This window comes from Tasmannia lanceolata, unplaced genomic scaffold, assembly GCF_043159265.1.
Source record: "Tasmannia lanceolata isolate RefF3 unplaced genomic scaffold, GAP_Taslan_0.1 ptg000002l, whole genome shotgun sequence".
NCBI lineage: Eukaryota > Viridiplantae > Streptophyta > Magnoliopsida > Canellales > Winteraceae > Tasmannia > Tasmannia lanceolata.
The window spans coordinates 1,152,476-1,165,389 of record NW_027518679.1 but is presented as its reverse complement, the minus strand read 5'-3'; the positions used below and the strand labels follow the sequence as shown (position 1 = coordinate 1,165,389).

At 40.1% G+C, this 12,914-nt stretch overlaps 1 protein-coding gene across 2 annotated transcripts in view; it reads left to right on the top strand.

The window, feature by feature from the left end:
* The first annotated feature begins 5,450 nt into the window (after positions 1-5,450).
* The window catches only part of LOC143871022 (RNA polymerase II transcriptional coactivator KELP-like), a 107,898-nt gene continuing 100,434 nt past the window's right edge, over positions 5,451-12,914 (top strand). The window contains exons 1-3 of one of the 2 annotated variants that reach the window (XM_077376645.1): positions 5,451-5,739; positions 5,825-6,142; positions 6,289-6,394. In XM_077376645.1, coding sequence (XP_077232760.1) covers positions 5,876-6,142; positions 6,289-6,394 — 373 coding nt within the window. In that variant the 5' untranslated portion in view covers positions 5,451-5,739; positions 5,825-5,875. Of the gene's footprint in view, positions 6,143-6,288; positions 6,395-12,914 lie in introns of both variants that reach the window. The other variant, XM_077376654.1, reaches the window with a different exon arrangement.

The following is a 12,914-nucleotide window of genomic DNA, read 5'->3' as shown; positions in this document are numbered from 1 at the left end:
GAAGTGTTACACCGGCTATATCGTAGGGTATGGGATTTTAGCCTAGGAGGGAGTGGAGTGAGGTGGGAATATCACTGCCCTACATTAATGCTCTTCAATAAACTTACATCCTACAGTGGGATAAGGCCGGGGCCAACTGGGCTCTCTCCGTCCGGCCAATAATATTTCCGATGAAAGGTGGTCTACCGGCCTTGGAAAGCATTTAAAAACGAGGAAGAAAATAAATGAGAAAAGTATGGAATGTGAGTAATAGTTTTGAGAAATTACGGATTTAGGGTATGTTTTAAAGCAATCATCAAACACGGGTGATTCTTAAAAATAGGTGGGAAAAAGACCCCAATGCCCTTCTGACATCAATAGCTTCAGCTTCCTTTTTCATTACAGAAAATCATCCTGTATTTAATACCCATTAAATTGGCGCACTTTACAAGGTTTCTTTTGGTTCGTCTGAATGTGTATTTGAACTAATAGAACCTTGGGTTCGTTTCTATCTTGGTAGTCGGAAATAACCAGAGACGGATGGATGCTTTACAAGTGTTAAAAAACTTTTTGGAACGCTGGTGCCTCAATACACAACTGGTTTGGTTTGGATTTGAAATTTTTCTTTGAACCCAGAGTCCCTTGGGTTCGTTTAAATCTTGGTCGTCGTCACTATGTATAGACGGTTGGATCCACGACACGTGGACATCAATATGGAACAGTGGCATCCTCTAATAATACCACATCTTTGTATGTATGGGTGTAAACGAGCCGAGCCGAGCTTGCTCGTTAAGCTCAAAAGCTCGGCTCGGCTCGGTCCGGTCAGGCTCGGCCAGGCTCGCGAGCCTTACCGAGCTCGGGTTATATTAGTTCACACCCCTCATCTTCCCTGGACAGCCCTATCAGTGTAATTTGGCTACTTTTTTACACTATGGGGGGTGGTCCAAGTAACAAATGGGGTTCCAAAAATGAAGTGACATATTTTGCCTCCCCCTTTCACTCCCTGGACAACCCTTTTAGTGTATATATTAATATATAATATATATATTTAAATATATTAAATTCTTAACGAGCCGAGCCGAGCTGAGCCTGGCCTAAATCGGGCTCGTTAAGCTTAACGAGCCTGGCGAGCCGGCTCGGCTCGGCTTGTTAAGGATTCGAGCCGAGCTCGAGCGAGCTTCCAAGCCCGAGCCAAAATTGACACCCTTATTCGTATGAGATTCCGCTGGCGTACCCATTATTTACGCGGGTGTACCCATTATTTCCGCCGACGTACCCTTGTATTTTGCTGGTGTACCCCTTGATATTCTGGTGACGTTCTCAATATTCCGGCGACATATTCGATATTCTGCCTGTGTACTCGATACGTTTGGAACACATGTTTCAACCCAAAAAATCCGGCAGCGTACTCGATATTCCGTCGGCATACTCTAGAATCCAGCGGCATACTTGATATCTTTGAACGATGCATGTTTCTTGAATCCGGCGGTGTACTCTATATCCAGCGGCGTTCTCAGCCAAAAGAGACATGAGAAATAATCAAATATTTAATAACGTCGTTGTTCTAAACCAAAAGAGACGTGAGAAATAATAAAATATTCAATAACGTCATCGTCCTCAACCAAAAGAGATGTGTAAATAATAAAATATTCAATAATATAGCCGTTCTCATCTAAAAGAGACATGAGAAATAATAAAATATTCAATAACGTCGTCGTTCTAAGCCAAAAGAGAGGTGAGAAATAATTAAATATTCAATAACGTCGCCGTTCTCAACCAAAAGAGATGTGTAAATAATAAAATAATTAATAACGTAGTTGTTCTCATCCAAAAGAGAAGTGAGAAATAATAAAGTATTACTTTAAAGATAATGATTGACGTTGGGTTGTGAATTTGTCATGCAACATATGAGGACTCTGACCATGTCAAAGGGGCACTGGGGTCTTTTTCCACCCATTTTTGAAGAATCGCCCTTGTTTGATGATTGTTTTGAAAAGTACCAGAAATTAGTAATTTCTCGAAATTATTACCCAAATATGTATTCATTATCAATTAATTGTTCAATTTAGAGTGTTTGTTGAATCTTAATCAATAGAGGTATCATAGGGATTGATTCCCAACAATATAGGTCTAAGAGGGTAAGCCAAAACACTTGATTCGGAATCCCAAAACTCAAAACAACTTTTCAAAGTCTTCCTGAGTTCGGACATTCGGCCAACCTCCTTTAGGCATCAGAGGGTCCCCTTTAGGCGTCTCTGAGAAAGAACCCGAGTGACACCCCTTTCTGTTTCCACCTTCGGGTGCCCGGCTCAGACGTTCGATCAACCTTTCGGACGTTTGAAATCGGGCGTCTGAAGCTTGGAACTGGGTTTTTCTCTGAAATTTCCAGATTTTACCCGAATTTCTAAAAACTTCAAATTCCTCTATCTCCTTCGTCCGGACTCCGTTTTACGTGTGATTAGATCTGATGGACTCGTATCGACGAGAGGAATCCATCTAACCCAATTTCGCATTCCGAACTTCAAAGACTTAATTATCAAAATTAATCTAATCTTTTAAGGCTTAATTTCTAAACCTATCTTTAAAGTTTCATAATCAGATTTCTATTCTTTTAGGGATCCATGAATTCATCCCTTAAATTATTATATACAATCCCGACATCTCAATCTTATTTTCAATTTCTCGATTTCTTATTTTAGTTTTCTTTAATCACACCTACGAATTATAAACGTGGAATAAATTCTTACCTCAATTCGCGCCTCCAATTTCTTGGCCTTGATCTTCGTCTCTTTCAATTTGCTTCTCTCTTTCTCTTAGGGCTGCAGAAACGATTAGGGTTGGAATTATATTCTGCAGAACCCTAAAGGAAGTATTGATAGTTTTCTAGCAAAAGTCCAAACCCTAATAGGATTCTGAGGACAAAAACGCCCTCCCCCTTCAAGGGTGCACGAAATTTTAATTAGGGGTGTTTTGGGTACAAAAAATTCGAGTATTGCAATGTAGTAGATAGGTTGTGCCCAAAAATCTTCTCCACGGTATGATCCTAACCCTCCAATATATTTGGTGTAAAATGGACTCCTCCGAAAGGTAATGGATGCTATAAAAACTTCCAAAAATCAAAGGATTAGGGTCATCTTATAAAGATTTTTGGGGCATGACCTATATAAGGAGGGGACCAACAAATGAGTGATTTATAGCTTTTCTTAAATAATAACAGAATGGTTTACCTATGAGATTATCTCTCAAAACTTGAAATTGGGTGCTTGGATTTATGTAGGTTTTTTTTTTTTTTTTTTTTAATGAAAAATGAGTTTCTAACATTTGGCTAATTTATTTTCCGTGTATTTTTTTCCAAAATTCAAAATCTTACCAGTTCTTTAGGAAAATTTAACTCCTACTAGGGTTTTGGATATTTCTGAAACAGTCAACATATATTCAATAGAAAAGCTTTGAAAGTTCCAAAATTCAAAGGTTTTCCTAAATTTATACATCCTCTTGGTCGTATGGCAAAAAAATATTCCATGAAAAAAAAATCCATGTTACTTTTCTAGAAAAGTGAAAATATTTTTCTTTTTAGAAAAAAAAAACCCCGTAGAAATTTGTCGTTTTAAACGGCACGAGTGTTTTAAACACCGTTTCATACGGTGTCTCCTTAAAACATGATTTTTTCAAAAAAAAAAAATGCCGTTTAACTATGGTGATCCCGGGCGTGACGTGACGGATGCGTGGCGCCATTGTGGTCGCTGGTGTGTGGCCAAATACAAAACGGTTGGCTGGTGATGCCAAGTTGATGGTATGAGATGTGTATTGTCCCTGATGGTGACGAACCATTGGTTGGTGAATGATGGGACCTTGTACAACGATCACCTGGTGGTTGGTGGGTGAGGGGACTTTGTACGGTCTCTATGAGCAGTGAATCTGCGAATTGGTAGGTGACGTGACATGTATGATCACCCCTAAATTGTACACAACTTGAATAGCTAAAACACTAAGGGCCCATTTGGATACCCCTTGGATTTGGATTTGGAGGTGAATTTGGATTTCCAGAATCCATGGATTCAAAATCCAGAATTTTAAAATTCACAAATTTATAAATAATGCCGTTTGGATGACCACGTATAGATTTGGATTTCAAATCTAAATTAATTTTTTTTTGTTTGGATGCTCTTTGGATTTGAATTTGAAATCTAATAAAACCAAAAAAGCCCTAAAATACTTGATATAGCGGCATTTCAACCATTTTCCATGATCCAGGGGTATTCTAGCCATTTTACCCTATATGAGGCTGTTTTGATCATTTTTATGTCATAAGGGTGTTTTAGTCATTTTTCATGACTTAGGGTACTTGGTCATTTTCACCCGGTATAGGTGTATTCCGGTCATTTTGCATGACCCGTGGGTATCCTAGTCATTTTACCTAATATGGCGTATTTTTATCTTTTTTATCTCATGAGGGTATTTTTAGTCATTTTAGTCATTTTTCATGAGCCATGGGTCATTTTTACTTGATATAGGGGTATTTCAGTAATTTTTCACGATCTTAGAGTATTCTAGTCATTTTACCCTATATGAGGTTATTTTGATCATTTTTATGTCATAAGGGTATTTTAGTCATTTTACACAACTCGGGAGTATTTTTCATTTTTACCTGGTATAGGGGTATTTCAGTCATTTTGCCTCACCCGAGGGTATTCTAGTCATTTTACCTATATGACATATTTTTATCATTTTTATCTCATGAGGGTATTTTTAGGCATTTGTCATTTTTTATGATCCATAGGTCATTTTTACTTGATATAAGGGTATTTCAGTAATTTTTCATAATCTTGGGGTATTCTAGTCATTTTACCGTATATGAGGTTATTTTGATCATTTTTATGTCATAAGGGTATTTTAGTCATTTTGCAAGACTCGGGGGTATTATTTCATTTTTACTTGGTATAGGGGTAATTCGACCATTTTGCCTGACCCAGGGGTTTTCTAGTCATTTTACCTAATACGACGTATTTTGATAATTTTTTAATGTCATGTGCGTACTTTAGTCATTTAACACTTCTTTGGTATATTTTGGTCATTTTAACTTCGTACGGGTCACATTTAGATTTATAAATAACCTCTCGCAGAAAGGATTTATAAATCCAAAAAATTACACTACCATGAGGAATTTGTAAATCTTGTGGATTTCACTCAAATCCAAATCCAGATGTCATAAAGGATTGCCAAACGCCAAATTTGGATTTAAAAATCCAAATTCACTTCCAAATCCAAATCCAAGGAGTATCCAAACGGGCCCTAACAGAAGTTTAAAACACAGAAAGGTCAAAGGTGTGCAGCAACCTTCCGTTAATACAATGAGGGCCCTCCGCTGTGGCATAGCAATCCCACCTTTAATTGATGTGAACCATTCATTTGGACGGTTATGAAAAATGAAGGATTCACTTAAATGCCATTCAAGTAATTGCATGAAAAATTCGAAAAAAAGAGCAATGGCATTTACTTAGTTGCTTTTCTTGAGCGTTCCAAGAGCAAATTCGAAAAAAGAGCAATGGAAATTTTATTGCTGTCTGGTACGATTTGAATAGAAAAGGAGATCTTTCACGAAGCATGTATATTTCCCGAGAAAATCTACTGTACTATGAACTCCTCGTGCTGCCCTCTGCAGAAATTTTTATCTGGAAACTGTCAATCATAGTAAATGAACCCTATCTATAGGGAGTAGGGGCCTTTCCCATCGTCAAGATACCTGTGCAGAAATAGGGAGTAGGGGCCTTTCCCATCGTCAAGATACCTGTGCAGAAATTTAATTATTCCTTTCCTTAATAAAATTTCTCCATTTATTTTGTAGGGATTTCTCTGTTTTGCACTTTCTCTTCTCCATTTTCCTTTTTCTCCTCAAATGGAACCGAAAATTCAACGCAAAATTGAGAAAACAGTTATGAAGATCTTGAAACATGGCAACTTGGATGAAATTTCGGAGGTTAGGCTTCGAAATATGGCAGCCGAGAAGCTCGGAGTTGATCTTTCGTCTTCGGAACACAGGCTATTTGTCCGCGGCATTTTGGAATCCTTTCTAGAAGCAAGAAACAAGGACCCGGAGGACGAAGAAGTGAGGAAGAATAGTGAGAACGAGTTAGATTACAATGGGGATCGTGCAATTTGCTGGGTGAGTTGGAGCGATATTTTGAGAAAACCTTCCATTTTTCCTTTTAAGTAGGGACAACAAAATAAGAGGGAAGAAGAAGAAAAGCCCTACAACCATAGTTTTCTTTTATGGTTTTTTATGTCTGATATTGTCCTTGTTTCCTTCAGTTGTCGGGAAAGAGAAGGGTGACGGTTCACAAGTATAGAAGGACGACATTGGTTTCGATCAAAGAATGGTACGAGAAAGATGGAAAGCAGCTTCCTGGCACCAAAGGTAATATCATTTTCCCCGGTTTCCGTGTTTTTGGGTGCTTTTGTTCTAATATTTACTCTTGAAATCGGTTTCAACAACAAAATTTTTAAGATATAGATCTTAAACTGTTGCGTTGTAAGGAGTCGCAAATTTAAATTGTTTATGGTTGCTCCATAATTTAGAGAAGTCTCGTAGATTTATGTTGTTTTTTATTTGATCTCTAAACATCATCAGCCACATTCTATGTTTAGATTATATCTTTCTTAACCTAGTGATTAACCATGACGCTTCTTTAGAAGGACAGATATGGATAGAAGATAACGCATTTTTATGAGGTCGGAAACTCAAAAGGAAGTAGAGAATGGTAATTCCATGGAGAATTCACGAAAGTTAAATCTCTACTTAAATTGTAAAACTGACGGAGATGAACTTTGACAGTAATCAATCATATGATGGTGCGTTTACTCGTAACTGTCATAGGCCATTCTAAAATTAATCCAAGAAAAATAGAAGGAGAGAAATTGCACTTTAATGATGAATACAAACTGTTGAGAGGAGAAGAGATTAGAGAGAAAAGGAAGAAGTTAGGGTTTACTCCCCCTTACTTTAGTATTTATATATAAAGAGAACATACAAAGACCACTATGCCCTTAGGCTATGCAATACACCTTCTAACACTCCCCCTCAAGCTGGAATGTATATATTGTACATTCCAAGCTTGTTACATATGTCACTCAATTTTGTATAGCTTAAGGGCTTTGTGAACACATCTGCTAACTGATCAACAGATCTCGTGAAAGAAACATGAATCTCGCCTCTTTGTATCCTTTGGCGAATGAAGTGGCAATCAACCTCTATATGCTTGGTTCTCTCATGAAAGACTGGATTGGTAGTTATATGAATTGCAGCTTGATTGTCACAATACAGCTGAGCTGGAGCAGATGAAGAGAAACCAATCTCTGAAAGGAGAGAACGTAACCAAATAAGCTCCCCGCTGGTATGAGACATAGCACGATACTCTGATTCGGCACTCGACTTGGAGACTATATCCTGCTTCTTACTTTTCCACGACACTAGATTGCCACCAACAAAGGTGCAATATCTAGTGGTAGATCTCCTATCTGCTGGAGATCCTGCCCAGTCTGCATCACAGAAGCCTTCTACCCGGGTATGACCATGCTTCTTGAATACGAGTCCTTTCCCTGGTGCTTCTTTCAAGTAGCGAAGAATCTGAATCACTGCTGCCCAGTGAGAAGTACGGGGTGAGCTCATATGTTGGCTGACTGAGCCAACAACAAATGATATATCTGGACGAGTGACTGTAAGAGATATGAGCTTACCCACCAGCCTCCTATATCTGCCAGGGTCATCTAATAAACCTCAGAACGATCGTGAAGCAAATACAGCGAAGTCATGCGAGAATAGTCATCAATGAAAACAACAAAATATCTATATCCAAAAATAGAAGGAGTTCTCAGGGGACCCCATACATCAGAGTGCACTAAAGCAAAATGGTGCGAGGCCCGACTAACAAGCCTAGAGGGAAAAGACACACGGTGGTGTTTTCCAAGTTCACAGGCCTCGCATTGAAAAGACTGAATAGGAACAGAAACTATAGAGGTGCGCCGTAAGCGCTCAATGCATGGATGACCAAGGCGGCAGTGCCACTGGTAGGCGTCGACAGAACTGTGTAAAATGGTACGGGGGGGACCTCCATCCAGACGATACAACCCATCTACATCACGTCCTTTACCAATCGTCCTCCCAGTCGCAAGATCCTGTAATAAGCAATAAGATGGATAAAATGAGACATAGCAGTTAAGATATTTAGTGAGCTGACTGACTGAAAGTAAGTTAAAGGGAGACTGGGGAACACAAAGCACAGAGGAGAGGGTAAGACCAGGGTAGGGAGAGGTACTCCCTGTACCAGAAATGGGAGTAGTACGGCCATCAGCGAGGGTCATAGACTGAGAGGAAAAAGGGTGAAAAGACCTGAGTGATGATAGAGTACCTGTCACATGGTTCGAGGCTCTCGAATCAATGGTCCAGGAGCTCGAGCTACTGAGAAGAGAGGCATGAGTGCTACCTGGCTGTGCAAAGCCAGCACTGGGAGGATGGGCGGCCAAGCGTAGGCACTGGAGCTCATCATAGTCGGCCTTAGTGAAAGACGGTACAGCTGGGCTGGAGCCGGAGGAAGATGCTCGAGGATCAGAGTCTTCTAGAGTAGAAAGGTGCGCTGGTCGCCCGAACTGAGATGGCGACGGGGGACGACGCTCAGGACGTAGCACATAACAGGTCTCATCACGGTGGCCCTCGCGCCGGCAATGTGTACAATATGGACGAGGTCGGCCACCATATCTCCTGCCACTAGAGAAATCCGTACCCATGGTACGTCCGCCACGGCTAAAGTCACGGCCACGGCCTCGGCCGAACATCCCACCACCACGGGCAGGACGATCCCCTACTGCATATGCCGCGGTAGCATGACCATCAAAAACAGCAGGAGTAAGAGAGGCCCCACCTAGACATTGTTGTGCCCGCTGATAGACCTCCTCGAGGGAAGGCATAGTGCCAGAACCATAAATCTGCTGGCGAAAAAACATAAACTCGGGGCCCAAGGTCTCGAGAAACTGAACAACTCGAAGCTGATCCCGCTGCCGAGCTGCGACGGCTAAGTCTGTCGTCAAGGGCAGAAAAATGTCAAGCTGCTGACAGTGAGAGACGAACTGACCATAGTATGTAGAAAGAGGGGTGTCACCACGCCAAAGATGCATCCACGCAGAATATGTGGCACTAATACGGGAGAGGTTACCAACACCTGAAAACATAGCCGCAATATGATCCCAAATCCTCTTTGCAGTCGGAAGCTGCATCATAGTCCCTGAAATCTGTGGGATCATACTCTGCCAGAGTAAACTACGGATATGTGCATCATCCGTTTCTCACTGCTCATAAGTGGGATCCAAAGCCGCAGGAGGGTCACGACGTATGGTGTAGACCTTCCTTTTGGCAATGAGATAAACTTCCACCGCCACTTTCCAATTCATGTAATTGGAACCATCAAGCTTGACCGTGGTCATCGGGAGGAAGGAGGCATCACCCGATGAATGGGAAATAGGGGTAGAAGAAGAAGATGTTTGCCCGAGAGAGGGATTGTCTACAATAGGAGGATCCATAGAAGGAACGAAGGCAAAATAGACAACACACGACGTCAAAGTAAGGGACAAGAGAAATGAAAAGGCCTCTAGGGCATAAAGAGACCACTATGTGTGGTGAGAGAATATGGCTCAACTCCGACGAAGGAGAGGAGAAAAAAAAGACATAATAGGGCCTCTAGGGCATAAATGGAGAAGATGAAAGGTCGGAGTCGCGGAGTGAAGAAGAAAAGAGGGGCGGAAGAAATTTAGACCTTAGAGAGAAAGAGGGTTAGAACTTAGGGTGGGAGGGTTAGGGATTTAAGGTTTCATGAGGGATAGGAAATGGGATTAGTAGCGAAAAATGAGGGTTTTAATGAGGGAAAGGAAGGGAGGGGTGAAAATGGGAAGAAAGAGGAAGAGATTGGGGTGGAAGAGAGAGAGAGCGAGGGAGGAGGAGGAGGAGCAGGGGCGGAAAAAAAAGAAAATTGGCTGGGGCGAGTGGGAAGGGTGGGCGAGAAGGAGAAAAAAAGGAGCGTGATGGAGGGAGGGAGGAGAGAAGAAGGAGAAGGGGAGCTTCTCCAATGGTCCCTAGGGCACAAAAACCCCTAGGGTCTCTGATACCATGTTGAGAGGAGAAGAGATTAGAGAGAAAAAGAAGAAGTTAGGGTTTACTCCCCCTTACTTTAGTATTTATATATAAAGAGAACATACAAAGACCACTATGCCCTTAGGCTATGCAATACACCTTCTAACACAAACCATTCTAATCTTGGGTACATCCCTCATAATCTAGATTTTTTTCGTCTTCATTTTAGTCCGCATCTAAGAAAACAATGAACAAGTTTAAAGTGATAACAACTAATAGAGAAACTACTTGAAAATTTTCAATAAATACAATAGAATAAGATGCGTGCAATTCGATGCATTTGTCGCCAACTAAAAATTGAATGGATTTTACTTTAAAGTCATTTGTTTAACTTTAAAACTAAACTGCAATAAATTGAGCAGTATGAAAATTCACTTATTCAATAATTATTGTAAGAGTAATTTTTAGTCTAACAAGATTAATTTAAAATTAAGGTAAAATATAAAAATATTGACTTGCTTACCAATTGCATCGATGGCGCCAGTAATCCAAATAGCCTAAACATGACCCAAAATTCTAATGCTAATTAGAATCACAATGAACCAAAAAAGCAAGGATAAATCATCACTAAATAAAACCGAAAGAGAAAAAGAAAAAAGAAAAATAGCTTGCCTTATGTTTGACTTCTTCCCTCTTCACATGTCTTCTCGACAACAACGTAAGATCAACTTAAAGGCCCCAAAAAATCTTTTAGAAAAATTCTAACTTCCTTTGATATATATACTGAAGGGATTCATTTTTTACTTTCAAATCAATACAAGCACATTGTGTATACTCTACTAGCCCCACATCAGAAGAGGAAATTAGCTTCAAGATTTATCTGTGTTATCTTCCTACCAATGGCCAGAATTATTTTTGGAGGCCTGCTTAGTACAGAAAACAAGTAGAATTATGTAATCCAAAGACGGAAAAAACATAGCCATGCTGAGTTCCAATTTTTTCTTACCTTAATGAATTCCACACACATAGAACCGGATGGAAGCACTACTTCTTCTCCCTCTATCTTCTCTAATCCACATAGAACATGGTATCAGAGTTGATCCATTGAAGACAACAAAAAAAGGGAAAGAAAAAAAACAAAAATATAAGAAATCCAACCCTCACATTTACTTCATATAGGGGCCTAACCAATCATTTCACCAATCCATGAAATTTAGTTGAGAAGTGTGGGATTTTATTAAAAAAATCAAGTTTCAAATATTCCATAATTGGGCTAAGGCTTTAAGGTGGCTTTTCATATTCCTTGGTCTCCAAAAGTCATGTACAAAAGGACAAAAGAGTGGGCCTTCTTGGTGACTCTTTGTATTCCATTTATGGTGGCTCTTTGGTTTTCTCCTTTAGTTGAATGCCTTTAGTTCTCTCATTAAGGGTGATTCCATAAGAATGAAGAGACTCTTGGCTAGCTTCTAATAAGAAGAGAAAAAAGAGAGAAGGAAATGGTTCTACATTATTGTTGTGGTGTGTGAAAGGAAAGCCAACCAAGGGTGTGTCCCATATTTTGGTGTGAGATTAAGATCTTCACAAGAAGCCTCAAAGTGTTTTTTGTAGAGCCCGATATGCTTAACTAGAGAGACTCGAAGCTTTGCCTTCAAAGTGTTTGGTAGGTGCACACCAACTCTTAGTTGCTGTTCCTGGAGACAGTTCGGTCGTCAGATCCTTGCACCGGAATAGGGCTGAATAACGTCTTAAGCGAAGCGTTCGAGAACGTACAGCAGCTCTACATACAAGAGGATCATCTATATTCGGTTTGATTTTCATCTTACTCTAAGATTAAATTATTGCAGTTTTCATTTTATAATTTTCCCTTTTTGCACCAACAAGAAGCACTAAGCATGAAAACAAGCAAATCATTTCAGCACCGGGCAAAATTGTTTTTGTCCTGGTTTCTGAAGGAGAAACGCAAAATGGATGAGGGAAGCTGGAAAGTTAAGGCAATGAGAAATAGGAGAGAACTAAAAACCTCCTCATGGACCTATCCAGAACTCTTGGGGGATTGGAACTGCTCCTCTTGTGGCTACCATAACTTAAAAAAAAGATAAGACTGTCTTTGGTTCTCAAAGAAATTTGATTGCAGGAAGAATGATTCTCATAGCAAGGATTACGAGGATATTCAGAATATGGAGTGGCTTGAAGATGGGATGGCAGAGGTATTGGTGGAAGGAGACTTGTTCTCTGGTTGACTGGTAAAGTTATTTTAGATAGATCTTAAGTCTTAAATTCCTGCTTAATTGGAATGGTCAAAGAAGAATGGAAGTTGAAGCTTTTGCATCGGTGGGCTGAATGGCTTTGGGAAATCCCTTTGAGATCAGAACCTAGAAATCGCAATATATACAAATTCCTTTTCTGGTTCAGGTCAGAAGCCCAAGCGTCAAAAATTACTTAGGTATTCACTTTCATCTGTTGGTGAAATCCCTGGATGAAGCTTTGTGGTGGGGTGCAGGACTCTTTTCGGCAAGGTGCCTGAAGTTCAAATGTAGGTTTAAGATGGCCTGTCGCCAGAGTCTTCAGTACGTGCAGGCACGTATTGTCATGGTCTATGTTTTTGCCATCTTCGAGAGATGGCTTCAGTGTTGTTGTCGTGGATTTTGTATCCTGAACTAGTTTTATATTTCTTTTGTTGACATTGTTTTTTATCCTAAACTATTTCTATTGGAAATGGTAAATTCATTCTTCTTTCGTCCAAGGACCACTCTCCTCTAGTCTAAAAATGTGGTAGCAGAAGCTTTGATCCAAGATGATGAGTGGCTGCCATGATGGT